Source organism: Propithecus coquereli, unplaced genomic scaffold (genome assembly GCF_000956105.1).
Source record: "Propithecus coquereli isolate 6110/MARCELLA unplaced genomic scaffold, Pcoq_1.0 Scaffold1, whole genome shotgun sequence".
Lineage (NCBI taxonomy): Eukaryota > Metazoa > Chordata > Mammalia > Primates > Indriidae > Propithecus > Propithecus coquereli.
The window spans coordinates 15,327,273-15,355,019 of NW_012133857.1; the positions used below are offsets into that span (position 1 = coordinate 15,327,273).

Below are 27,747 nucleotides of genomic sequence, written 5' to 3' on the forward strand. Positions count from 1 at the left end.
CCCCCCCGGTCCCCATACTTATTTATTTATTCTTGGTTTATATGTCATCAGCAATTGCATGAGTTAAAGAGACTCAGTTACCTACCTACCAAAACATTATTGTTTTATAATCTCTAAATAAAAGGTCTAATTTACAACTTTTGAAGTAAGAAAATTAAGTTTCATGTATTAATTTGCCCAGTACCCATCAAAATTGTTCCCTGGAAACTTGACAATTATTAGCATTATAGCACTACATGAATCCAGTTAAAAAATATGCTTATAAACTCCAACTGAAGGTAGGACAACTTACAAAAAGTCAGATGCACATTCCTCTTAGACCCATGAAATCCTCAGCTTAATAATACTTTCAAATATATATAACAAGAACATTTTTATTTAGAGAGAGTATCTTAGAATTCAAACAAGGTCAATTAATTCTAGACAAGTCTGCTCGGTTCCAAAATGGTATTTCCTAAACAGTCTCACTTTTGAGCATATGTATATTAAAACACAAACTTGTTTTGCATTTCCACTCACTCTGCCCCAGCAAGGTCAAAGCCCAAATCCCCACAGTTTAGGCATATTAATTAGCCCAGCCACCTTTCAGCATGATACAGCTGACCAGCAGATAATAAACACAGTCACTCTTCACTCTTGGTCAACTCAGGGCTCTTAAAATTGATTTTGCTATAAATATTAAATGAATAAAGAACTGGCTTCTCCTGCAATTAGACATGAAATCCATGCCTATTTTAATATAGATATTACTCACTCAGAAACATTCTGATGCTACAGTAAGAGGAACTGGGTCTACTTCATAAATGAATTTTCAAAAAAATACATTTTTTAATGTAAATATTTGAGGAAAAATTGTCCTGAAATACACCTGCCATCTTCCTGCCACCTTGGAGCAAGTAGGATGCTGTGAGTCTAGACAGTACCTGCAAAGCCATGGCAATCTGTACAAACCACTCTACCACTTGACTCTCGGGGAGAAGCTGCCCTTTCTGTTCCTTGAGCTTTCGGTACAGATCACCTCCTTCACAGAAGCCCATGACAATGTAGAGCAGACCGTCTCCTCCCTCCCATGACTCCTTGTAGGTGACAATGTTGGGGTGCTTCAGCTGAGACAAGAGCTGGGCTTCCTGTTCAGCAGCTCGCCGCTCTCGGCTAGAGGCTTTTTGGAGGTTCAGTTTTTTGATGACATACTACAAAGAAAACATGTATTTTTACAATATGAAATAAACATACAGATTTGTAGGTTCAAAGTTATCTAAGGACTCCTACGAACATCCTCAAAACCAACCTTCTGGAGCCTGTCGGATAACCTATTTATTTTGCTTTTCCCAAGCACAAAATTGTGGGAAAATATTAGCTATTACTAATGATACTTTTTGCAGGTTAGACTTATAGTGGTGTGGGGTCACAAAAATCTATCCTTTCCATCTGCATTTTACAATTTCAGTAATGCTAAAAAATGAGTCCAAGAGAACATACCATTGGATCAATCATAAAATCTATGTTAGAAATTTTTTAACTTCTAAGGTCCCCCTACAAATGTACGTGGACTTGAATATACATCTTCAGACAGAATGGATCCATGGATTACATCAGATACTCAAACGGATCCATTGCCCAACAAGGTTAAAAATCACTGGCCAAGTGCAGTGGCTCACACTTATAATCCTAGCACTCTGGGAGGCCCAGGTGGGAGGACTGCTTGGGACCAGGAGTTCCAGAGCAGCCTGAACAAGAGTGAGACTCCATCTCTACAAAAAATAGAAAAAAATTAGCCAGGTGTAGTGGCACCCGCCTGTAGTCTCAGTTGCTCAGTAGGCTGAGGCAGGAGAATTGCTTGAGCCCAGGAGTTTGAGGTTGCTGTGAGCTTTGACGATGCCACTGCACTCCAGCCCAGGCAACAGAATAAGACTCTATCACCAAAAAAAAAAAAAAAAAAAAAATCACTGATTCTCAACATACAAAATTATTCCCACTTTTAAAAACATCAATATCTTCTAACACCTAATACATTGCCCTCAGTCAATTCAAAGACCATATAAATCATTTCTTCAACAAATACACACATAAATATGCTTCGTGACATGTAAACTACTGCTCAAATGTGAGGAGCTATTCTTATAGCTAGTCTCCCACCCTCAGCTCAAAAATACAATGATCCCCCAATGCCTACTGAATAAATCTCTTATGCCTGAGCATAAGGCAGAATGACCAGCACCTAAGACAAAGAAGAAGAGGTGAGAGGGACCTATACTTAGGTGGGACATCTTCTCTCAGCTTGCCTGGGGCAGTCTGATAGTCCTGGTGTAACTATTAATAGCACCTCCTTTCAGTTTCAAAGTTGTACCAGTTTGTACAACACATTCTATGTAATATATACCTATCAATAAACCACATGGAAGAATTGGTTCATTATCCTAAGGGTGATAGGATAAAGTGCTTCAAGCAAAGGAGGAGTGTCAACATCAGATCAAAATTTTGAAAGGTCACCGAGGCTGCAATGAAAGTGATGGATTGGAGCAGAGCGAGTCAGGTGGCAGGAACAGTCGGGAAGCCTTTGCCATAGCTAGCTAGAGATAATTAATGGTGTCCTGGATTGGCCTGGTAAAAGCGGAGATGGAGAGGAGGACTGTCGGTTTAGTAGCAAAAGAACATAATCAGTGTTTGGGGGTGGGGGTGGGGGTGGGGGCTTAAAGATGACTCCAGGTGTCCGGCTTGGGCAACTGGCTGGTTGGTGGTGCTACTCACCGCAACCGGGATGTGAGAAAAGGTCTGGAGGGAAGATAATGAGGTGAGTTTTAAGTGAGTTTAGAGACAAGATATTTGGAGACCTTCATTCAAGGAGTAATGCTTGCCAGGCGCTGTGTTAGGTCCCGGGAATGCATGATTCCTGCTCTCGTGGAATTGTCGGGGGTGGAAGAGAGGTATGTAGATAAAGCACACCAATTAATACTACAAGGGAGAAGTAGAGGAAGTTTCGGGCGCATATTACAAGGAAGCTTGACCTCGTCTCGGTAGACTGGGATGGCATTTCCCTCAAGAAGTGCCATCCGAGATGAGCCCCTCAGACCACCCGGGGCCTAGTCCTCCGGACGGCGCCCTCGGTGCACCTCTGCCGGCCCCCCACCCATTGCTGGGCCCCAACCCCGCTGACCTGCCTGCCGTCCCGCCGGTGCTTCACGAGCGTCACCTCCCCATAGCTGCCTCTGCCCACGACCCGCAGGTAGCAGTAGGCGGCCAGGGGCATGTTCCCAGCACTGGCCTACGGTCGGGATGCAGCGGGAGGGCCCGCTCAGGCCCGAGAGGGGGCCCCGGAGGGGCGGGAGCACCAAGGCCCGGCCCACGGCGACGCTGCTGCCATAGCGATCAGGCCGGGGCAGTCCACGCATGCTCCGGCATCCCCGGAGCAGCCGCCATAGAGCGGACGCCAGGAGCGGCCAGAGCGGTTCCGCCGCCCCCTCACCCCGCCCCGGGAGGACCGGCCATAGAGCCGAGGCTCCTGACTGCCAGAGCGACTCAGCCGGGTCTGGCGGGCGCGCTGTGCCTCAGTTCCACCGTCTGCATGCCAGCAACTACAAAGTTGAGGAAGCTGTGACTTACTGCGTATTTTACAAGTGTTGTTCATTCCTTCTACAAATAATTATTGACAGCCTGTGTGCCAGGGCGACAAAGTCCCTGCCGTCCTGGAGCTTTCTAATGAGAGGGCGACAGACTACGGATTCTTACCAGTAACATTTGCTGTATTTTGCTTTATCACAAGACTCGCCATCCAGCAGGCCACCTTATGTTTTGATTCATTTCAAAGTAAATTGAAGATATCATTACACTTCATCTCTAAAATTTTTAGTCTGCTTATTGGGAACTGCAAAGAACTCTCAGCACATAATGACTGTCCAAACTCTAGCATGGCTCCTCACAGCTTAAGGCCCGATTGAAAAATGCCTGCCTGAGAAAGCTCAAGGATGCCAAAAGAATTTACCATTTGTTCCTGCCGACACCTCCCTTTCCTAGAGAATTTACTAAAAAAAAAAAAAAAGCTGACAATTATAAATCCTCTATCCTTTTACGATATATATGTATGTATCTTCTACAATTTAGGAATGTCTTTCCCAAAGACCTGAAATCCATTCCTTTGCAATATAATCATCAGAAAGGGTAGGCCCTCTGTCTCCCAGTCTACGTGGGAGGGTGGAATGCTAATTTCCATAATGCCAGCCAGCAGACACAGTTGGCCTTCTTACATTTACACTGACCAAGGCTTTCTAATTTTTCACTTGCCTGACTCTACCTGAGCCCCCTGCTCACTCTTCCTCCCCACTCCCTCATTCTCCCTTTAAAAAGCCCAGTCATCTCTACACAAATCAGAATGGAGCTCAACTTTTTCCCCTACTGTCAGTTGTTACTGAATGAAATCTATTTTCATTGCTTTAACTAGTGCCTAGCTTTGCTTATCTTTAGCAATATCAGTAACTAGAGTTCAATATTTACTTATGATTCTTTTTGTTTTATTTTCTTGTAGAGACAAAAATTTGCGTTGAGTGAAATGTGCAAATCTTCAATGTACTATTAGATAATTTTTTTTTTCTTTGAGACAGAGTCTCTGTTGCCCGGGCTAGAGTTAGTGCCGTGGCGTCAGCCTAGCTCACAGCAACCTCAAACTCGTGGGCTCAAGCAATCCTTCTGCCTCGGCCTCCCGAGTAGCTAGGACTACAGGCATGCGCCACCATGCCCGGCTAATTTTTTTATATATATATTTTTAGTTGTCCAATTAATTCCTTTCTATTTTTAGTAGAGATGGGGTCTGGCTCTTGCTCAGGCTGGTTTCGAACTCCTGAGCTTGAGCGATCCACCCGCCTCAGCCTCCCAGAGTGCTAGGATTACAGGCATGAGCCACTGCGCCCGGCCCCTCTGTTAGATAATTTTGACAATTTCATACACCCAAATCTCCTATCAAGATATTGACCAAGGATGTGGGGAAATTAGAGCCCTTGTGCATTGCTGATGGGAATGTAAAATGATTCAGCTTGCCATGAAAAATAATTGTGGTTCCTCAAAAAATTAAACAAAATTACCATATGCTCCATCAATTTCACTTCTGAGCATATACCCAAAAGAATTGAAAGCAGGGACTCAAACAGATATTTGTACGCCTATGTTCATAGCAGCATTATTCACAGTAATCAAAAGGTGGAAAAACCCAAGTGCCCATTGTTGGATGAATGGATAAACAGATTGTGGTATATACATATAATGGGATATTATTCAGCCTTAAAAAGGAAGGAGATTCTGATATAAGCTACAACATGGATGAACCTTGAGAACATTATGCTAAAGAAAACAACACAGTCACAAAAGGACAAATATATGTGCTCACTTATGTGAGGTATCTAGAGTAGGCAAATTCATAGAAACAGAAAGTAGAATGGTGGTTGCCAGGTGTTGGGGGAGAAGGGGGAATGAAAGTTAGTGGTTAATGGGTACAGAGTTTCAGCTGGGGAAAATGAAAAAGTTCTGGAGATGGATGGTGGTGATGGTTGCACAACAATGTGAATGTATTTATGCCACTAAACGATACACTTAAAAACGGTTAAAATGTAAATTTTATGTTTTGTATATTTTACCATAATAAAAAATGGCTAAAAATTTTTTAATGTTTAATAAAAGATATACAGCAATGTTTTCAAACTTTATTTCATTATCACCTCTCTAAAGAGACTTTTTAGACATTTTTTCTAATCACTCCCTCCCCATGTACTGTATAATACCACAGATAAACTGTATGTCTGTTTATGTACTGTGGCCCTTTGGAGGACCACAAACCATTATAATGTCTTAAGATTTTTTTGCCCCTCTTCAAGGACCAACTTTTGCTCCATTTGGGACAATATCACCCCTGTCAGGAATTTATAACATAGAGTATCACTATCACCCTAGAATGTTCATTCATGCCCCTTCCCAGTTAATCCCCAGTGCCCTCCCAGAGGCAACTATTTATTCTGATTGTTTCCACTATAGATTAGTTTTGACTTGTTTTTGCCTAGTGGCAAAATGGAATTATACATTATATACTCTTTTGCATCTGGTTCTTTCACTTGCCATAATGTCTGTAAAATTCATCTGTGTTGCTGCATGTCTCGGTAATTTGTTTCTTTTTATTACTGAATAGTATTCTAATTGCATGAATATACCACAATTTGTTTATCCATTCACCTGTCAATGAGCATTGTATTGTTTCCAGTTTGGGCTACTGTGATTAAAGTTTCTGTGAACATCTGTGTCTTTATGTTGATACATGTTTTCATTTCTTGGGTAAATATGTAGGAATGGAATTGCTTAGTCACAGGGTAGGTGTGTGTTTAGTTTTATAAGGAGGGATTTGATTTTAAAGAAGGTTCATTAGCTCATTTAATTCTTACATCAACACTGTGAGGCTAGTACTATTATCATCCTCATTTTACAGTTGAGGATACTGAGTCCGTGAGGAGTTAGGAAACTCAAAACAATATTCTAGAAGGTTTGGGGTGTGCTTACTCCTACCCCCTCCCACTTCCTGTATCACTTGGCCCTTCCTGCCTCTAAGAAATCTCCCTGAAAAATTATTCAGATTCCCTAAAGGCTTTTTCAAAGTCTTCATCCATCCCTTTTCCCCTCAGCAGGCTTTGCCCCTCTGTGCAACCTCTCCTTTTGCTTCTGGAACTTTCCTGGTTCTCCTGCTCTCCCTGTCCGCTCTTTTTCCCCTTTTGACTTCTCATGCTCTCCTCAGATTTGATGCTCCCCGAGGTTCTGTGCTCTGCCCTCTATCTTTTTCCTCCCCAACTTGCTGTTCCTCAAATCTGTCATTCATCCTGCAGACATTTAGCAAGGGCCTGCACGGGGCCAGGCCTGGTGCCAAGCGCTGGGGCACAGCAATGAATGAGACAGACAAGATCCAGCTCCCACGGGGCTTACAGTTGAAGGAGGAGGTGGCTGTTAATCTAGGAAGCGTACTAACGAGTTATCTTTGCCAACTGAGGTCCATACTGTGCAGAAAAGTCACTGGGCCCCGTCTGGGCATCCAGGGGAAGTTGCTCCAAGCAAGCATTGCATGAGCTGAAGTTTGAAGGAAAACTTTTTCAGGCAGAAAAGCAATGAGTGCTAAGGCCCAGTGGACTCATTCTGTGACTTTACCTCCACACCCAGTGAGGACCGGGCCAAACCTGCCTGCTTCAGCACCCTGAACCAGCAGGTGTGAATGAAGGAATTGGGGGCTGATGAATGAATGAGTGAAAAAGCACCTGCCTACATAGATCTGGAAGACGTGTGTGGTTGAAGCTGGGCGGCCCAGAGGGCCATGGGCTAGGCAAGATGAAGGGGTCAGCAGGGCCCAGACCACTCGGGACCTGAAAGTGTGTCAGGCAGGAAAAGGCCCGAAGCAAACTGGTCCTTTGAAATGATGACTCTGGCTGCTGCCTGGAGAGGGGACTGTAGGAACAGAGTGGAACAGGGGATTAACCATCTAGATGAGAGGGGAGGGCACCTTGGACTCAGCGGAGCCTGGGGACTGGGAGAGGAGTGAATGGATCAGAGAGATATTTAGAGGGTGGAAGGTGGGGGAAGGAGGTCTATGGGAGGTCTCCAGGATGCCTCAGCTTTCTGGTGTGGGTGGCTGGCTGGATGGTGGTGGCCTTCATTGAAGTAGACAGCAACAGGAGGATGACTAGGTTTGGTAGTGGGCTGCAGGGAGGGGAGGCAGAGGTCAGGAGTTCAGTTTGCCTGTACTAGATTGAGGGGCTCTGGGCAGATCGAGCAGGTGGCTGGCTGTATGGGTTGGGCTCAAAGCAGGCCTGGGCCCATGCGCTGACCTGCTGGCTCCAGCAGCACAGCCACCCTCCCAGGTCCCCAGCCTCAATCCTCAGCAACTGTAGCTGCTTTCTGCCCACCCCCCACCCACCTCTCACAGCCACAGGGTGGGCCAACTTATCCTCTTCACCTGTGACATGGGGACAATAATAGTATCTCTCTCAGGGGTAATTGTGAGCAGTAAGTGAATTAGGACACAAAAGATGCTGAGAAGGCACTAATCATTGTTAGCTCCTTCCCTCCCCTCCCCACAATACAAATATTTTTCCAGCACTGTCCATGGACCAGGCTTAGCGCTAAAACATCTCTCAACAGCCCGGTCTTGAACTTGTCACACTCCTGCTCAAAATATCTTTAGTGTTTTCCACCCAAAAGGCTGTCCACTTTCAGACCTTGCACCAGCTGGTCCCCAGCCCCTTCCCAGCCTCCCTCCCCATCACCCAGACGCCAGCCCCTGCCCCAAAAGCACATGTCCCACTTCCCGCCTTCTCCTTCCCAAGTGCTGCTCTTTTTCCAGGCACCTGCCCAGGACCCTTCTCCTAACCCCATGGGAGGTGAGCCCCAGCCCTCCAAATTTCTGCAGCGCTTCCACTCCCACCACTCCCTGGGATTCACTGGGCTCCTTTGGACTTGTCTGACTCCCCTTTCCCAAGGCATCAGCTCCCAGAACAGAGCCAGGCACCCACATTTCATCAGGGTGGTGTCCCGGTGCCTGGCATCCTGCCCAACATGCCACAGGGCTTGGTCCATACTGAAATATTCAGGAAATAAACAGAACCTTGAATGTGCTGTTTTCATGTCAATCCATCTGATCTTCCACAAAGGCCACAAAACAGGCCAGAAGGTCACCCTGGCCTAGGGACAATAAACCCTTTCCCAGGAACTGCTCTGTGAGACAAAGTCCAGGACAAGCAAACAGAGAGCAGTGAGGCCTCTGGGTCGCCTCGTTGTATCAGGGTCACTGCAGGCAGCATATCCCACCCTGGGCCACAGACTGGGCTGACCAGGGAGCCCTGTCTGCCCAGTGTGCTGTGGCTTGTGGGGGACAGGGAGGGTTTGGACATAAAATTAACTCTAGTCCTCTGTCATTACGTGACAGGTTGGGCTTTGGAGTCTGAAAGACCTGAGTTTGAATCTCTGTTTTGTCACTTGCTGTGGGGCTGTTGTCCCAGGGACACCATGAGGACAAAATTAGACAATAAAAGGTTTAGAGCAATATGTGGCACATATTCAGCGCTCAATCATGAAAACATGTTACCGTCTTTGTCTTCCCTTTACCCACGGACGTCCCTGCCCAGGGGGAAGGACAATGAAGCTTACTTCTGTTCTTTCCACATCTGGCCGAGAAGGTTCAGAGAGATGAAGCTACTGACCTAAAGACAGGGTCACCTCCCCCGACCACACCAGACCGCATCTGACAAGCTATTGCCAGATTGGCACCACTAGCATCATGGGCGTGCTTAGACACCACGTACCTTTTAAGCCACTGTATCTGCCTCCCTGGCCAAAGCATGACTGAAAATTTTGTTGATGCTTAAAAAATTTTGAAAGTAAATCCTAATGAAGTTTAGACATCCATTTTTATTGATACATAATATTTTACATATTTCTGGGATACATGGGATATTTTGTTACATGCACAGAATGTGTAACAATCAAGTTAGAGTACCTGAGAAATCCATTTTTAACCGTGGCTCCTTGCCACACGTCACCACACCACTGGTGCTGCCCTGTGCCAGCCCCGGGGTGAGCTCGTGCTGGCTGAGTGCACTTCTATGCAGAGTGGCACAGGCTGCAGTCTGGTCAGGAGTTTGCACAGCCCAGAGCTGGGCACCTCCCCAAGCAGAAAGCTTTCACTGCTGACGTTCGATTTCCCAAACTGTAATATTTGCCTTCACCTTGTCTAATGTTTAACCCCTGTTTACCCAGCACTGTGTTGCTTAACGGTCTGAGGGAAGTGACAGGGCAGTGGGAGCCTGGAGACCATGGACGGTGCCATGGGGCTGCGGGTGCTGCTGTGCGTGTGTCTGGTGTCCCTCCTCGCCCTGCAGGCCATGCCTGCCCCGGGCCGGGCTTCAGGCAGGTCCAAGGGCAGTGAGGTATGTGGCTAAGCCCTGAGGGCAGAAACAGGCAGCTAAACCTGGATGGGGCCTGGGAGGGACGCAAGATCCCCACTCCAGAGGCCAGGGCCACCCCCATCACCTCAACTTCTTCTGACTGGAGAAATGACATCCCAGCAGCATCGGGGGGTGGGGGTGAGGCTGAGGGCAGAGGGCACAGGCCGTGCTCCACTCCCACCCCTGAACAGGTAGGCCACGGTCCCCTCAGCATTCCCACTCACACTTGCCCTGGTTTTGTTTTGCAGAAGCGACAGGCTGTGGACACAGTGAGTGAGAGTCTTGGCAAAGGGGTCTGTGATGGGGCCCTTATCACAGGCTTGCTCCCTTGGGGGTACTGCTCCGTCAGTGCCATGGGCAGAGGGAAACCCCGTGTCCTGGAAATGGGGGCTTGCTCCCTTGTCACCTCACGCCCCACTTCAGTCTCAGGCAGAGAGCAGGGGTCTTCCCAGGAGGTCTGCACTGTTCTTCCAGATCTGGGTACCTTGCACCAGAGCTGGGTGCTGAGCCCCAGTATGACAGAGAGGTCCCTCGCTGGCTCAGAGGGCCCTGTCCCAGCCACAGCTCCCTCACGTCTCACTGTAGACTATCGATGGCGTGTTCATCCGGACTTTGAAAGTCAACTGCAAAGTCACCTCTCGCTTCGCCCACTATGTCATCACCAGCCAAGTGGTCAACAGCGCTGACGAAGCCAGGGAAGTGGCCTTTGATGTGGAAATCCCCAAGACAGCCTTCATCAGTGACTTTGCCATGTATGTGCCCTGCCTGACTCTTACACTCAGTCCCAGAGATGTCCATTCACTGGTCCCAGTCTAAGCCCATGGCTCAGAGCAGCCAGACAGTGCAGAGCATCTCTGCATCTCCAAAGGGCCACAGGCTGGCCCTCACTCCAAGGGAAGGAAGAAACCGTGTAGGTCTGATCTTGGCTCCCATCTTGGAGGGGAAGCTGGGTTCTCTGACAGCATGTTTTCAGCCCAGAACCCAAAAAGCAGAGGCCAGCATCTGAGGCCCCTCACTCCTCTCTGTGACTGGGCTGCCCCACTGTGGGCAGTGGAAGGCCGGTCAGGAGATGCCCTCCTACGAGCGCTCACGTGGACAGGGCCTTGCCAGGGTCTAGGCTTGGCACACCCCCAGCACGAGGGGCCTGTGTGGCCCAGGAGCAGTACCTCCCCTGAGGGTGTTCTTCCTTCCCTGCAGCACAGCAGATGGAACTGCATTTATCGGGGACATAAAGGACAAAGTGACTGCATGGAAGCAGTACAGGAAAGCAGCCATCTCAGGAGAGAATGCCGGCCTCGTCAGGTGAGTTCTGGGCCCTGCTGGCCTGGTCTCCAGGGCTGCCCTCCCCAGCCAGGATGGACGTGAGGCCTGCGAGGGGGCCTTGATGGGGAACAGCCTCAGAATGACAGAAGAGTGAGCAAACTGCCCAAACCCAGATGCTGGCACAAGTGCACTCAACAAGGCTGGTATGCAGTCACCCTTTTCCCACACCTGCCTCGGGGACAGATGGGCCCCATCCTTGGGCCCTGACCCTGACCAGCTGAGACAAGGTTGAGGGTCAAGGAAACTGAGCAGCACACATGAGAAATTGTTTCTGAGGGCCATGCTTTAAGTGACAGCGATCCACATGTCACTTACACTTTGCCTGTTTTGCCTCTGGTGGCATGTCCAGGGCCTCGGGGAGAAATATGGAGCAATTCACCATCCACATGACCGTCAGTCCCCAGAGCAAGGTCACATTTCAGCTGACCTATGAGGAGGTGCTGAAGCGAAGCCTTACACAGTACGAGATCGTCATCAAAGTCAAGCCCAAGCAGCTGGTGCATCATTTTCAGGTAGATCGCAGGTCCCAGGGCAGGGCTCCTGCCTCTGTCTCTCCCTCGCCATGGCTTTCACCATTGGTTCAGAACCCACCATGGGTCACCCCAGGCCTGAGAACACAGGGAAGAGGACTGACTCCTCAGGGTGAGCTCTGATAGGCTCTTATTGGGCAAGGAGCTCTCTGAACCCTCCAACTTCTTCCCCATCTCTGAGCCCCGGTTTGCTCATCTGCTAAATGAGGGATTTCTGCAGGGCCCCAGAATTGCCACAAGGATCACAAGAGATACTGAATGTCCAGGTAATGTGTAAGCCAGCAGTCCTGGGAAGGCTGAAGGGCTGGAATCATCGCTGGCACCCGGGTAGTGGCCAAATTGAGGGGTGCAGGTATGTGCACCTCCATTTGGTAAAGATTTTCAGAGTGCCCACTATATGTCAGGCCCTTTGTTGAGGGCTGGATGGGCACTGCACACAGTAGGTGGCCAGGACACATGCTGGCTCTTGGCTGAGACTGGGTGATGGCCCAAATGGGAGCCCTGGTACAGAATTTGCTTCAATGATGCAGATCGATGTGGACATCTTTGAGCCCAAGGGCATCAGGAAGCTGGACGCCCAGGCCTCTTTCCTCCCCAAGGAACTGGCAGCCCAGACAATCAAGAAGTCCTTCTCAGGGAAAAAGGTATGTGGGATTGCAGGGGATAGTGGCAGACCCTCTAGGGGCTTCTTATCCTGACCCATCCCTTACGGAACATCCAGACTTAGCTCAGAGACCGTGCAGGGGCTGCAGGCTGCCCTCGGGATGAGAGAAGCAGGTGCCACGTGGTAGGTGTCCCAGGGGAACGCAGCACTCCTGATTCTCAGAGTAATTTAGCAGAAGCCTGTATGCTGAGGTGGGGACTGCACCAGCTCTGGCTCCACCAAACGTGGCGGCATGGTCCAGGGTGAGTTGCTGGCTCACTTGAGCCTCAGTTTCCTCTTTGCCTGCCTCGCACACAGGAGAAAGTATTCAGGGGAAACGTCCAGCACATAAGCAAGCCTCAGGTGCTGTTGTGGATAGGACTCTAAGCTTCAGTTTTCTTGGAAACGTAATTACATTTGGGAAGGCCCTTGGCCTACCCAACGACTTGTCCATTGCCACCTGTTTGCAGGAATCCCAGAAGTCCCCTGCTTGCCCCCACCACTGGCTCCTGGAGGAATGTGGGTGGCTCGGCGAGTACCTGCTTCCTGATTGCCCTCAACCCGAGCCAGGAACAAACGCTTTGTTTCCCACCCCGCTTACGTAGGGACTCAATAGCAATTCACGTAAAAGAAGTATTTTTTACCGTTTAGGGGGGTTCCTCTTAAACAAAATATGACATCTCAGAATGTTAGCAAACATGCTTGCTTTCTGTGGGGAAATGGGGTAGGTCCTTGTCTTCCTTCTTCTTTTTTTTTCTTTTTAATAGAGACAGAGTCTTGCTCTGTCACTCAGGTTGGAATACAGTGATGCCATCATAGCTCACTGCAGCCTTAACTCCTGGGCTTAAGCAATCTTGCCTCGGCCTCCCAAACAGCTAGAGCTACAGGTGCGCACCACCATGCCCAGCTAACTTTTTAATTGTTTGTAAAGACGGGGTTTAGCTATATTGCCCAGGCTGGTCTTGAACTCCTGGCCTCAAGCAATGCTCCCTCCTCAGCCTCCCATAGTGCTGGGATGACAGGCATGAGCCACTGCCCCCAGCACGGGGCCCTGCCTTCCTAACAATTCTTTTCAAAGTTTTTCTTTTCTTTCTTTATATCATTTTTTTTGATGAATCTATCTCATTTTTATAACAAACAAAAATAAAAACAAAACTTTCTTTAAAGAAAACATAGAGAGTACAAAAATATAGAAAGTATTGAGTAAAAACCATCCCTGGCTTCCCTTAGCACCAACACCAGCTCAAACCAGACCTCAGCTTCCATTCTCAGCACTTCCTTCTGGTATCTGCTCTTGGTCCACACAGGTGGATTTTACTTCCCAGTGCAGTGTTGTAGTCTTGCTTTTTCACTCAACAGTTTGAGCTCACTAATGTCTCTCATGCTATCACGCTGCTCTTATTTTGTTCTTATTTATATACTCGAAGTGATGATGCTTATTATAGGAAATCCCACTGATTCAGAAACATATGAGCAATGGTTCTTCTCTCCTGCCACCTGCAGGTGCACTCTCAGCGGCTAGGAAAGTGGCCCACTAGCCTCATTTCTGTGCCCATGCAAACGTGCACACACACACCTTCTTATGTTGTCTTCCAACCAGTAATGGTTCACGCCCCATGGTTCTAGGGTCACGTGGTTTTCCGCCCCACCGTGGCCCAGCAGCAGTCCTGCCCTATGTGCTCTACATCCTTGCTGAATGGGGACTTCAAGGTGACCTATGATGTCAATCGAGACGAGCTCTGCGAACTCCTGGTGAGCCTGAAGCTTCTGGCCCGACCAAGAGGACAGGCAAGGGATGCTTGTGAGAGAGACCTCGCTCATTCTCCTCTGTTTCAGGTGGCCAATAACCACTTTGCCCACTTCTTTGCCCCCCAAAACCTGACGAACATGAACAAGAACGTTGTTTTTGTGATTGACATCAGTGGCTCCATGCGAGGCCAGAAAGTGAAGCAGGTAAGCAGCAGCTTTGAACAGCTCGCCCAGTGGAAGCTTCTTCAGCCCCCCTGTTCACTCCTGGCCAGTTTTGCCACCAGAGTCTGGTTTGGGCTTGATGCTGGGTGATTTGACAGGAAATCCCAGCAGTTAGGGGCTCTGGAATCAGCACGACTTCCTCACCGTGCAGCCTTGGGCAAGTGCATTCATCTCTCCTCAGTGGCAAAGGTGGGAATAGTAACAGTGCCCGCAGGGTCACGGAATTTCCCCATGGGGACGTGCTAGAAGAGGACACCTGTGCACAACAAGTGCTGGGGATAATTATGGTGGTCCATGGAGAGGCGTCTTGTAGCAGGGCACAAGCCACTGACCACTGTGCTCTGAGTGCCCTGTTTGCAGCGCAGTGAAACCACGGCTAGACAAGCAGAGTTCTAGAAGCACGGCCTCCTAGGGCCCTCTTTCTTAATCCTGCCCCTCCCAAACTCCTGATCATTTCTTTTCTCCACGCTGGGTCTCTTTGCCTTCCGCATCCCCCTCATCCACCCCAGGGCCTGGCAGGACACTCCTCTCTCAGGGCCACCTGGCTGTCCAGTCCATCCTGTCCTGCTTCTCCACACTGTACTTCTCTGAAATGAGCATCTGGAGTTGATGGAAGGGGCTATCCTGGGGCCACTCTGGGGCTCTGTCCGTCTACTGACTGTCCTGTCCTTGCAGACCAGGGAGGCACTCCTTAAAATCCTGGGGGACATGCAACCAGAGGACTACTTTGACCTGGTCCTCTTTGGGACTCGAGTGCAGTCATGGAGGGGATCACTGGTGCGAGCATCTGAGGCCAATCTGCGGGCAGCTCGAGACTTCGTGCAACGTTTCTCCCTGGATGAGGGTAAGTAAGGGTGGAGGGTCTCAGGCCACTTGGTGTCACTTCTGTCCCCTCAGAATGAGAACATAAACTGATCTGCTTTTCCTCTTTTGCAGCCACAAACCTGAATGGAGGTTTGCTCCGAGGAATTGAGATCTTGAACAAAGCTCATGAAAGCCTCCCAGAACTCAGCAACCATGCCTCGATTCTCATCATGTTGACAGACGGTGATCCCACAGAGGGTAAGCACCTTGAGGGCTGCCTTGGGAGGTGATGATCTCCTTGTTACCAGAGATATTCAAGCTGAAGTCGGAGACCCAACCATTGGAGATGCCATCAGGGGGCAGAAAAGCTCAGGGTACATTCAAGCACTGGTCTAAAAGCACAGTTCAGACCACGCAGTCTGCAGTAGCTCCAAGGCATACCTCCTGCGAGTTGAGGAACTGGGGACGTTTCTGCATGCATGACCTGTGCTGCACAGGGCCCAGGGGGAAGGGCAGGATTCCTAGATTGAGTTTAATGAACTATTTATTCATCACTGATGTGTGCCGAGCATGGGACAAAGGTCTGAGACAAGATACGAAGGAAATGAGACATGTCTCTGCCCTCAAGGAGCCCGGGGTCCACTGGGGGAGGCAGGCCCAGGAGCTGATGTTCTGCTGAGGGCCCTGAAAGAACAGGCTGTCACGGGGCTGTGCAACTACAGACAAGGGCAGGGTTTGGAAAGGTCTCCCGGACCAGGTGACTCCTGAGCTCAGTCTGGAGAGAGGAGGGGGGCAGGAAGGCATGCCTGGTGGAGGTGGCAACTTGAGAAAAACAGGTGCGTGCACTGGCAGGGCCTGCCCAGGAACGGCAGGCATGAGCAGAATGGGGTGAAACAAAGGTAGGAAGGGCAGCAAGGAGCCTCGAGAGGGCTTAGAGCAGAATCGGGTCTGCATGTGATGGATCCTCATAGACCGGCAGGGTCTGCAAGGAGCTCCGTCAGCAGCTGTTGCAGTCCCCCAGGTAAGCCAGGAGGAGGCAATGCCTCAAGATGCCTAGAAGTGGGCATCTTGGGGACTAGAAGTGGTCTGAGATGGGAGGCTTGCACCCCAGGGAGTGTTCCCCAGAGCCCCCTCGTGCGCCATATGCCTGCGGGCTGGCACCCTGTCACTGCCCAGGTATGTGGCTGCAGGGGTGACGGACCGTTCCCAAATCCTCAAGAACATCCATGAAGCCATACGGGGCAGGTTCCCGCTCTACAACCTGGGCTTCGGCCACAATGTGGACTTTAACTTCCTGGAGGTCATGTCCATGGAGAACAACGGACGGGCCCAGAGAATCTACGAGGACCGTGACGCCACCCAGCAGCTACAGGTCTCCACCTCCCAGCCCCCATGTACTGCCAACAGCATGCCACGGGGAGCCTAGCCAGGGGGCCACTTACCCATCAGCCTAGAGGAGCAGATAAAGCTCTGGCACAGAGCTCAAATCAGCTGCGTGACCTCAAGCCAGTCACTTAACCTCTCTGAGCTTCGGATTCCTTCTCTAAAATGGGAATTCCCAACACTCCACCTTGTGGGCAGGCTTCCCATAGGGTCTCAGTTCTGCGCAGGGTCTCAGTTCTGAGGCTGCACTTGCCATCCCTGCAGGGTTTCTACAAGCAGGTAGCCAGACCCCTGCTGGTGGATGTGGAATTGCAGTACCCCCAGGATGCTGTCTTGGACCTCACCCAGCACCACCACAAACAGTACTATGAAGGCTCGGAGATCGTGGTGGCCGGGCGCATTGCTGACCACAAACTGGGCAGCTTCAAGGCTGATGTGCAGGCCCATGGGGTAAATAGTGGGCCCTGGAGGGTAGAGAGACAAGGCAGCACCCAGAGGCTCCAAACCCACACTGTTCCCCAGCACTGCCCTCTCCCAGGGGCCTCTGTTTCCCCAGAGGAGTGCCCCCACTCCCACCAATGCACATACACCCCAGGCCTGAACACAGAGGCATCCTGGGGCTGGACAGGCCGGAATGGGGTCAACGCGTCCGTGATTAGCGGCAGTTACCTGTTATTTCTTATGTCATTCCCCCCGAGGTGAGAGAGCAAGAGGCCAGCCTCTCCCTTCTCACTCGACAACCATTTCCTGAACACCGACTATGTACCAGGCTTTGTGCCATGGCATAGTGCTTGCATGTGTGTGCACATGTGTGGTGGGAAGGGGGCACAGGCATGTGAGACCTGGATCCTGCCCTCCAGGGCACGGACTCGAGTCCCACAGTGTGGTTGAAGATTCAGAACTCAGGTTTTGAGTGAGGAGAGCTGAGCTAGACCCTGACTCCACCCTGACCAGCTGTGTGTCCTTGGCAAGTGGTGGGTCCAGTTCTCTAGGCCTCAGTTTCCTTTTCTACACCATGGGGATATTACTGCACTAGAGTGTTGTGTGGAGTAAATGGAATAATTTGTCTAACACCCTTATGCAGTGCCTGGTGCGTAGGACGCCCTTGGGAAGTGGCGCCCCCATTATTGTAACTGGAGAGAGAAAGCACCTTTGTGTGCTGTGGCAAGGTGAATAGTACAGCCCACCTGTAAGTTGTTGGGCATGTGGAGGAGCAGGTCATGGTGGAACCCGCTGAGTACTTGCTGGCTTTCCCCAGGGAGAGTAACTCTATGAGGGCAGGGTCTGGTCCTTCCATCCCATGGGATCCCCAGGGCCTAGGCCAAGCCTGGCTCACAGAAGGTGCTTGGCAAACATTTGTAGAAGGAATGAATGAATGAGGATGAGGAGAACAGGCTCAGGAAAGGGGGTGATGCTTAGAAGGAATTTGCAGAGACCAGATGACAGTGGGGACCCTCAGAGCCTCAAGCACCAGCCGAGGGCTGCACTTATCATTACACACGGCCTCTCCCTCACTCACCTCCCAGGAGGGACAAGAATTCAGGACAACCTGCCTGGTGGATGAGGAAGAGATGAAGAAACTGCTCCAAGAGCGTGGCCACATGCTGGAGAACCATGTTGAGCGCCTCTGGGCCTACCTCACCATCCAGGAGCTACTGGCCAAGCGGTACAGCCCCATAGAGCCCAGCGGGGTGCTGTCCATCCCAGAGACCCCCCATCCCTCGGATGGGAACAGAGAAGGGGTGGTTCTGGGCCTCCGAGGTTACGAGTAGGTCAGATTTACTTTCCTCTGCTGCTTTGCTCACTGAGTTAATATAAACCAGTCGGTCAACAATGTGTGCAGGCCTGGCAGCAACATAGGGCAGCCTGCTGTTCACCCGCACTGGGCTGCCCTGGGGGAGCTGCTGCTGCCATGGGGCTGCTGTGTCCAGACACATTTAACCCTCACAATGTGTGGGGGAATTCCCTGATCATCCCCATTTGATAGACCAGCAAACTGAGGCTCAGCAAGTTTAGACCACTTGACCCAGATCTCAGAGCTATTAAATTCTCTGCGATCTCTGAGGCATACCCCTCAACCCTGCCACGTCTTCAAGTTTTCTCTGTGGAAGATCATTAAACCCTCAGGTCCCTGAGGTCACAGCCACTGAATGGGGCAGGTGCTTAATACACGATTGTTGAATGAGTGAATGAGTGGATGAACAGGTGAGAGGATGAGGGAGTGCAAACCCGTCATCGCCTGGATGGTGAGGCTTGGAGCCGGCATCCGTCTCACTCACAGGATGAAGGTGGAGGGGGAGGAGAGGGCCAAACTGTCGGCCCAGGCCCTGAAGATGTCACTGGCCTATCAGTTTGTGACCCCGCTGACCTCCATGACCATCAGGGGCATGGCGGACCAGGATGGCCTGAAGCCTGTCATTGACAAGCCCCCAGAGGGTACGGGGAGTGGGGGTCTGCAGAGGGGGAGATCATGGGCCAAAAACCCCCTGGGCTTTAATTCTTTTCCCTTTCCTTCTCTTCCAGATTCTCTGCCCTTGGGTGAGTTCTAAATCGTGTTGGATTGGGGCAGGGCTTCCGGTGGCCGGGCAGGTGCAGGGGTCCAGCCCCTGGGCACACAGCTCCCACGCCTGCACGTTCCTGACTCCACTCCTTCTTCTCCACTCCTTCTTCGAAGGCTCTTCCCTCCCCTAGACGCCCTTCTCCACTCACCTGCGAACCCCTTGCTGTGCCCTTTGTGCTTCATGAACCCCCAGCAGCCTCCCCGGGCCCTCCATGTGGGGGTGCATGTCTGTGAGGAGGTGGGACCCCAGGGGAGGCCCAAGACCCCCAGGAGGAGGGCTGGGCCCAGGCCTGGTGTGGACCGAGCTGCGTGCCTTTTGTGTGGGGCACCGTTGGTGACACTGTCCTCTATGTCCTTGTCTTCTACAGAGATGCTGGGACCCAGACGGAGTGAGTGGCAGTCATCCTGGCGACTCACATCTCTGCCCCTTTCTACTCCACACACTGCTGGCCTCCGGCTGTGCATTCCGTCCTGACCAAAGCCCCAAGGCTTCCTCCTTCCGGTCCAGCTGTCTGCACTGCCTCTCACTGGGAGTCCTTAGGACAGCCCCCCGGACAGCCTGGCCTCCCCACCCAGGGGCCCATGGGAGGAGACAGACGGGCCAGCCAGCTGCACTGGGCCAAACTTTTGTCCCCACATCCCGAGAGCCAGTCAAGGGCATGTGATGCTTAGTGGCCACCCTGCTCCTGTGGCCTCAGGCCAGCCTACCTGGGAGGTGGGGGGGCATCAGAAAGGGGGCCGGGAGCTCCAGGGCAGGCCTGGCCTTCCCTTCTAAATGCCATTCACTCTTGCCCACCAGCGTTCGTGCTGTCAGCCTCGCAGCCTTCTCCTACGCGCCCCAGCTCCAATATCAAGCAGTTGCCTGACAAAGTGACTGGTGGTGAGTCCTTGGGAGGGTCTGAGGGATGCCCCTGCTTCGCACCTGCCTAGTTGAACCCTTGCCCCTAGCCATCCCCATCTACCCAATGCCCAATCTAATGGACTCCATGCTGTGCCCCCAGTGGACACTGACCCCCACTTCATCATCCACGTGCCCCAGAAAGAGGACACCCTGTGCTTCAACATCAACGAGGAGCCTGGTGTGATCCTGAGCCTGGTACAGGACCCCGACACAGGTACGGCGGACGCCATGCCTCTGCCAGACAGAGCAGGGCCGGGGCTCTTCTACCTTTGACATCCAGCCAGGGACAGGACTGTGGCCAAGGCCTCCACTGCCCGCTGCCTGTGCACCGCCCACCTGGCTGGACTCCACCTGCCGCCTTCTCACCCCGTCTTCCTGGCTGGGCCCTACACAGGGACAGCTTCACCGGCGTGTGACCTGTGCAGGCAGCATACAGGGGCTATACTTGGAAGGGCCTCGAACTGGGTTTAACGCTCTTCTGTTGCCGTCTGGAAATCCTTAACAAATTTGTTAGGAAGAGGCCCTTCATTTTTATTTCCTACTAGGTCCTACAAATTACAAATTACGTAGCAGTGCTGCTCCACCTTCCCCCACACATGGCTGAACAGGGCCTCAAAGTGCCTCTCTCTCTCTCTCTCTCTCTCTCTCTCTGGGCAGTGCCCCCCGTGACCGGGAATGACTTTCTCTCCACCATATGGCCTCTTCCCCCTCCTTTCTCCCTCCCCCCAGTCCAGTGAGTCCGTCTGCAAATGCTTGTTGAGCACCCGCTGGGGCTGGGGATGTAGTGGGAAGAAGACAGGCTTGCTCCCACAGAGCTTGGGGAAGGGAGAAGACGAAGAGTGAGCACATTCTGAGGGGACCATCTCAGAACCTGGATGGGCTGTGCTGGGACGGTGAGGGTGGGGAGGGGCTGCTTGGCCGGTCAGGTCAGGGGGGGCACTACTGCGAGCCTGCCCCTGCCTACGGGACTCAGGCCACAGAGAAGGGGCAGCCTCGGGTCCCATCCTCAGGTAGCAAGACCTCGGCCAGGACCAGAACCGAGGGCTCAGTGTGGAAGGCTTAGTGTGGCAGGAGGGGTGGGGCGGAAAGGGAGATGGAGTTCTGAAGGCCCACAAAAGGCCAGACACTCAAAGATGGAGTGGCGTGGGTCGTGCCTTCCAGGGAGGAGGCACGGCTGGCGGGCCTCTCCCTGACCCGGACGCTCCTCGCCCCCCTGCAGGCTTCTCAGTGAATGGGCAGCTCATTGGCAACAAGGCCAGGAGCCCTGGGCAGCATGAGGGCACATACTTCGGGCGGCTGGGCATCGCAAACCCCGCAACGGACTTTCAGCTAGAAGTGACTCCTCAGAACATTACGCTGAACCCAGGCTCCGGCGGGCCCATGTTCTCCTGGAGGGACCAGGCTGCGCTGCGGCAGGATGGGTAACCCGCCAGGCTGGGAGGGGAGGCAAGGAGAGGCATGGCACGGGCTGAGGGCTCCCTGCCTGAGCCTGCAAGGCCCTGCCCCTGAGCCACGTCAGCGGTTGACAGCCACGTGGCCTGTGCAGACACGCCCATTTCCCTTGGTTCCTGGACATGTGCTCTGGGCCCAGCTGCCTGTGCTCGTATGACATCCCGCCCTCAATGCCACCCCCACCTCCACCAAACAAAGCCAGCTCATCCTCCAGGCCCACCACAAAGGCCACCTCTTCCCTGAAGCCTTCTCTTCTTCTGCTGAACAGAGTTCTCTGGGCTTCCCCTGTGGCATCTGTCATAGTCTTCCTTGTGCTTTTTCCTGTCTTCACTCATTCAATCATTCGACAAACTGTTGAGCACCAGAGCCTGATGCTGGGTAGCTGAGCTTTAGGAGGAGGTGGACAGAGTTGGGTGTGTAGAAGACACAGGTTACAAGTGGGAGTCAGAATACAGACTCTGATGTTAGGCTGAAATGTAAGTCCTGGTTCCACTGCTTACCAGCTGTGCCACCTCGAGCAAGTTGCTTAACCTCTCTGAGCCTTGGTCCTCACAAGGTCAGAGTGAGAATTGAATGATGCAGTTTGTATAGGAGGGCCTATCACCAGGCCTGGCTCACTGTAAGGGTCCCATACACACCAGCAACATGTGGGGAGGAACATGGAGCAGGTAACAGCCCACCACCTGGGGGTGAAGACCACAGGGGCAGGGGACTGGACATAACAGCTGGGACCTGGAGCACAAGAGCAGCTGAATGGAGAGGGAAGCAGTGCAGCCACACCTGCCCTCATGGCCACCTGGCCCTGCAGGGTGGTGGTGACCATCAACAAGAAGAGGAACCTGGTGGTGTCCATAGACAACGGGGCCACCTTTGAGGTTGTCCTGCACCGGGTGTGGAAGGACAGTGCGGTCCACCAGAATTTCTTGGGCTTCTACGTGCTGGATAGTCACCGGATGTCTGCCCGGACACATGGGCTGCTGGGTATGGCTGCCAGGCGAGCAGAGTTGTGGGGCAGGGTGTTGAAGCCAGTCGACTCGTGGGTCTTGGGGCTGTGGGGCAGCTTTGCAGCTGGGCACCAAGACAGGCCCACCCCCGATGTGGCCTCCAAGGCTCAGAACTCCAAAGACAGGTTGTCTTGGTGAGGGTCTTGTTCCTCAGAAAGGCTGCGATCAAACACAGTGAAACAAATGCTTAAGTGAGTCTGGGAGCAGGTACAAGGAGAGGTCCTATTAGCAAACAGAAAGGTCCAGAGGGTTCCCAGGGGCCTTGTGAGTGGGGTGGGTCCTCGACCACAGTGCCCCTGGGTGGCCTTCCTATGGACACTGCTCTCCATGGGCACCTGCCCCTCAAACCTCTCTCCCCAGCCAGATCCCTTTGGAATTGATTTAAAAAGACGGGAGGAAGAACCACCTGGAAATATATGTGCTTCTCTATAGCAAGTGAACTGAAGGTGGCTTTTGATGCCAGGACTTACGAGAATTAATCAAGCCCTTGAAAAAAGTATTCGAGCAGCTCTCTAAACCTCCAGTGAGCACCTACTGAGTGCAAGCTCCGAGATGGTAACTGCTGCCTCCCATGTGCCTTCCCAGGGCAATTCTTCCATCCCTTTAGTTTTGAAGTGTTTGACCTCCACCCGGGCTCCGACCCCACAAAGCCAGATGCCACAATGGTGGTGAAGAACCGCCAGCTGACGGTCACCAGGTGGGTGGGTGCTCCCCAGCAAGTCCACCCTGGGCTGCTTTGCATTTGCTTTCGATGGTCTGGGCCTTCCTCCAGGTGTCACACGGGTAGGGTGAGCTTCCTGGGGAGGTGCCACCCTGCAGGTTCCAAAGAGTGACCCCAGCTGACTTGTCTCTCCCCAGGGGCTTGCAAAAAGACTACAGCAAGGACCCCCGGCATGGGGCCGAGGTGTCCTGCTGGTTCATCCACAACAATGGGGCTGGACTGATCGATGGCGTTCATACCGACTACATTGTCCCTGATATCTTCTGAGCCCTCTAGCCAGCACACCTGTCCGCTCCTTGGACCATTGCAGAGGAGGACAGCGTCCTGACCTGCTGCCCAGGCTACGCCTCCCTGACCAAGCTGGTCCCCTGAATCAAGCACCCCATGACTTCCATTAAAGAGAGACTGTGTCCATCCCAGAGCCGGCTGCTTTCTGGGAGGGAGGATGGTAGGGAGGCAGCCAAAGACACTGTCCCTCAGAAGGGCTTAGGGCTCACAGCAAACCGAGGGATGGGAGAAGCAGGTTGGAGGAGGGGAGAGGAGCCCACGCCAGCTCTGTCCCCTGAGTGTCCCCTACACACAGCTCTCCCCTAGGCCCAGGGACCAGTGGACACTCTAACAGCATGAACAGCCACAGCTGACCCAGCAGTGCTGCCTGTGGCCAGGCATTGTTTTAGGCACCTCACTTGAATTCACTAAGTCTGTGCTCCCAGCAGTCCTAGGGGACACATTCATCATGCCCATTTACAGCTGAGGAAACTGAGTTGGGTAGTTTTTCCAAAATTACTCAGCTTGTAAGTAGCAGAGCAGGGTTTGAACCCACGCTGTCTGATGTCAGCAGCTGTGCACTTAACCACCCCCATAGGAATACTCCAGTCAGCTGGGAGGCTGATGGCCGAAGCCTGTTGGGACTTGGTTCTGGATATTCCAAGTATCGCTTAAAATGAACATGGGAAAGAACTGTCACAGGTGGATTGGTGTCCTGAAGAAGTCCCACCAAGAGCGGGAGGTTGCACTGTTGGGGTCAGGGCCTCCCCCTCAGCCCCATTTCCCTGCTGGGCTTTGCAACCTCTGACAGCCAGGCTGGCACTTTCCAAAGACAGTGACTGTAAGTTTGGGGCACCAGGAACAGCACCTCTCCATCTTCTCACGTAAATGCCTGGAACTGCCCCATTGGGGCTCCTTCCCCTGGCTTGGCCTTGGGGCTCAGTTAAAATGCAACATCACAGGGAGAACCCCTACTTTGGGGAGCCCGACACGTGAAGGGGGTGGGCCTTCACACATTCCTTTCCACAGGCTTTCTGCTTTTGCTCTGCTGGCTTCTGCCCAGTGCCCCCTACCAATGAGGTCCACAGGGCCCAGATCAGACGAGGCCTGGCTTTGAGGGCCCAAACCAATGACACAAGTGCTGAGCTCAAAGGCTGCTCCAGGCCTGGGGCCTCGCCCAACTGGGGCCTCATCTTCCCCTCCTGTAGAATAAAAGTGAGATGAACCTGAAGATCTCTTAGATTCCCTCTCATTCTAAATTTTGCAAGATGACTCTGGTTCCCTCCAAGTCCCCAGTCATCCCTTGGGGCTCTAGAGCAGCTTCAGAATCCCTATTTCGAGTTGTCCCTCTCCCCAGACTCCGAGCACTTGGGGATGAGGCAGGAGGATGGGAGCAGCTCTGCTGGCAGCTGCATGCCCGTGAGGAGGGGCCATCGGGCAACGGGCAACACTGGGCAGCAGCCAATGAGCAACAGTCTCGGCCATCCAGTGGTCAGCGGCTACAGCTGCTGAAAATTACCATGTGCATGGGACGTCTCAGGAGCCAGGAAACAATGAGACTGCAGCTCTGAGGGGTCCTCTCCCCACATCCAGGTGTCAGTGCCTGCTGGCTTTGGCCCCTTCAGCCTGGGCTTGGCGCCTGCTGCAGTAGGGGTTGGCACGAGGGTTTAGGAGGCCTGAGGGAGACAGGCACCGCCCAGCCAGCTTCACGCACAGGCAGTGCCCCCTCGGCAGCTGCATCTGTCACTTGGGCATCGTTTCCCTGACTTGGCAACCCTCTGTCATTGCTCTGTGGCTTCTTCTTCTTCTACCCACAAGTCCACACTGTCCTCGTGACTGCCACTGCCTCGCAACTTCTGCTTTCTGCCCCCTCTGTTTCTCTGCTCCCAATAACCAGTCAGGCCCAGAGGTTTCAGCCGAGGCCGTGGCACAGTCCATAAATTAGCTGTCCCGGGCCCGGGCATCCTCATCCACTCCATTCAGTAGTGGGCCACCCCGGGCAGGGTCACAGGGTCAGCTTTGCTCAGAGAAGCCACAGGTGTGGCGCGCATGTGGCAGCGGCCCTGAAGGGGCTGGGAACTAGCAGGGCCCTGGTGTGGCTCAGGAGGTCCCAGCCCCCACTGGGAGGGAAGCTGTCATTGTCCTGGAGGCCAGAGCCCAGCCTGACTGGAGACTTTTAGGGGAATGACTCCCCAAGAGACTGAGGGCAGCCAAGTCCCTAGCTAGACCCTGGGAGGACAGAGGGAAACGTGACATGGCTCAGCCCTCCAGGAGCTCTGGGTCTCGAGGGGGCAGTCAGAGGTGAGCACACAAACCTCGACATGTTAATACAGTAACAAAGCTGGCCGTCTGGGGTTTGGGGCTGGGAGCAGGGCTGTCCCGTGGTCCATAGGGGACAGAGGAGGAAGGCGGCTGGAGGGGAGGCCCCGCGCAGAGGAGGCGAGGGCTCGCCAGTGGGAGGAGAGCACGTTCGGAAGAGCCAGGTGGAGCCGGATGGCAGAGAGCTGGGCCGCAGGACTCGGGGTGTGCCCTTTCCCTGGGGCCCTGGGAGCCACAGCAGCCCCAGTGAGTGAGAGGCTCACCTGCAGCGGTCTGAGCCTGAGGGTGATGGGTCTGGTTTTGCACCCTGGCTGCCTTGAAAAGGGAGAGGCTGAGATCTAGGGGGCCAGACCAGAGGCTGTGTCAGTGGCAGGGACAAGAGGAGACAATGCTGAGAGGCCCTTCGCTCTGAATGCAGCTCCACACCTGTCTCCACTCCCCACAGGGAGTCCCGGGGCCCAACGTCAGCACCCAGCGTCTGCTTTCCTGAGGGCCTCCATGTCCCTCCCGACTGTTAGGAGTGAAGCCCCAACGCTGTTGACAGTGACCACTGGCCCTCTCAGACACGCATCTGGGGGCCGTTACCCCGCCCACGCCCGGCTTCCCAGAGGAGCTTCCCGCTCCTGCCCCTCCCACTCCCACTCGGGTCGCTGACCCTGCTTGGGAAACACCAGGCCAGCTCACATAAGGAGTGTGGGCCTGGTCTGTGTGCTCAGCGATGGCATCTGCTTGGTGGCCTTGCCTGGTCTTGGCTCTGCTGTCCGGCTTGGCAGCCTCTGGTTTCCCGAGAAGCCCCTTCCGGCTGCTGGGGGTGAGTCTGGGCCTCTTGGCCCTCTGGGCCTCAGTGTCCAGCGGGCAGCGCGGCGAGAGGAGGCAGAGGGCTGGGCGGTGAGAGAACTGAGCTCAGCCGAGGTCCACAGTAGCCTGCTGTCTAACCCCAGGCAGGGCTCTTAAAACTCCCTGAGCCTCGGTTTCCATACCTGTCAAATGAGCAATGCACCAGAACGCTCGCCTCCCTGAGGGCTGTGGAGGCCCTTGTCTTAGGCGAGTGCAGAGGCCTCTACAACATGCTGAGCTGAGCCCTGCGGGGTGTGGTGGGTGGGGGTGTTCTGGGAGAAGGCTGAGGGGGTCTGGGGGGCCAGGGAAAGGCAGAATGAGGTGGGTATGTGCGGCATAGAGAGGGCTCTGGGTTCAGGTCTCCCTGCCCTGTCCCCTTGGGTAATATGGAGAACTGCCCCTCTCTGGACCTCAGTTTCCCTGTCTATTCAGAGGCCTTGCTGCTCTGACACACACTCTGGGAGGGCTCTCAAGCGTGCGTGGAGGCGGGCCCTGCTGAGCGCTGGTCCCAGACCACAGCCTGCTCCCACCCATGTGGCCTTGGCCTTGGCCTAACTCCTGTTTGTTGTTATTTTTGCAGAAACGGAGCCTCCCGGAAGGGGTAAGAACTTTCTCTGGGAAAAGGGCCAGGTGGGGCAGGGGAGGATGGAGCTGGTTGCCCAATTGCTGAAGGTATGGGCCATAGCAACAGGTCCCTCACAACTGGCAAAGGCTCACAGCCCCCTGCCCCAGCAGACTCCTACACGGCGCTAGGACCCCTGGGAAAGAGCACCACAGAACGAGGCCCCTCCAACCTCACGGGCCCCACCAGGCATCCCTTTCTTCCCCAAACCCCAGCACATGTCAGCACGTGGCCCTGTGCCCAGGACTGAGAACACAGTGAAGCGGTGCCTGTCACCCTGGCAAAGCACTTCATGTCCCTGTTCAACTCAGACCCCTGTCCAGAGCCCCCTCAGTCCAAGACCACCGTGGGAAAGAGAGTGTCCAGGAACCCCTTAGCACAGGAAATAAGTTCCTGTTTGGGAGACAGACTCTGGCAATTATGAAGGACACAGGAGGCTGCTGGGGTGTGTGTG

The 27,747-nt window shown here is 53.0% G+C and overlaps 3 protein-coding genes across 4 annotated transcripts in view; 2 read left to right on the forward strand and 1 right to left on the reverse strand.

Moving 5' to 3' along the window:
- NEK4 (NIMA-related kinase 4) overlaps positions 1–3,377 on the reverse strand; it is a 33,991-nt gene extending 30,614 nt beyond the window's left edge. The window contains exons 1-2 of the mRNA XM_012645082.1: positions 3,155–3,377; positions 924–1,190 (exon numbers count right to left, since the gene is read on the reverse strand). Coding sequence (XP_012500536.1) covers positions 924–1,190; positions 3,155–3,247 — 360 coding nt within the window. The 5' untranslated portion in view covers positions 3,248–3,377. The remainder of the gene's footprint in view (positions 1–923; positions 1,191–3,154) is intronic.
- Positions 3,378–9,792: 6,415 nt separating this feature from the next.
- Positions 9,793–23,662, forward strand: ITIH1 (inter-alpha-trypsin inhibitor heavy chain 1). Its single transcript, XM_012665466.1, has 22 exons — positions 9,793–9,938; positions 10,205–10,225; positions 10,542–10,708; positions 11,154–11,258; positions 11,629–11,791; positions 12,340–12,453; positions 14,079–14,204; positions 14,289–14,405; positions 15,099–15,267; positions 15,360–15,485; positions 16,418–16,599; positions 16,875–17,060; positions 18,137–18,276; positions 18,892–19,046; positions 19,134–19,148; positions 19,539–19,559; positions 19,970–20,050; positions 20,172–20,285; positions 21,291–21,492; positions 22,332–22,504; positions 23,113–23,224; positions 23,386–23,662. The coding sequence occupies exons 1-22, from the start codon at positions 9,825–9,827 to the stop codon at positions 23,513–23,515; spliced, it is 2,733 nt and encodes a 910-aa protein (XP_012520920.1). The 5' UTR covers positions 9,793–9,824; the 3' UTR covers positions 23,516–23,662.
- Positions 23,663–26,507: 2,845 nt separating this feature from the next.
- The window catches only part of ITIH3 (inter-alpha-trypsin inhibitor heavy chain 3), a 13,227-nt gene continuing 11,987 nt past the window's right edge, over positions 26,508–27,747 (forward strand). For both annotated transcript variants that reach the window (XM_012665480.1, XM_012665489.1), the window contains exons 1-2: positions 26,508–26,645; positions 27,252–27,272. In XM_012665480.1, the coding sequence (XP_012520934.1) occupies positions 26,553–26,645; positions 27,252–27,272 (114 nt within the window). In that variant the 5' untranslated portion in view covers positions 26,508–26,552. The remainder of the gene's footprint in view (positions 26,646–27,251; positions 27,273–27,747) is intronic.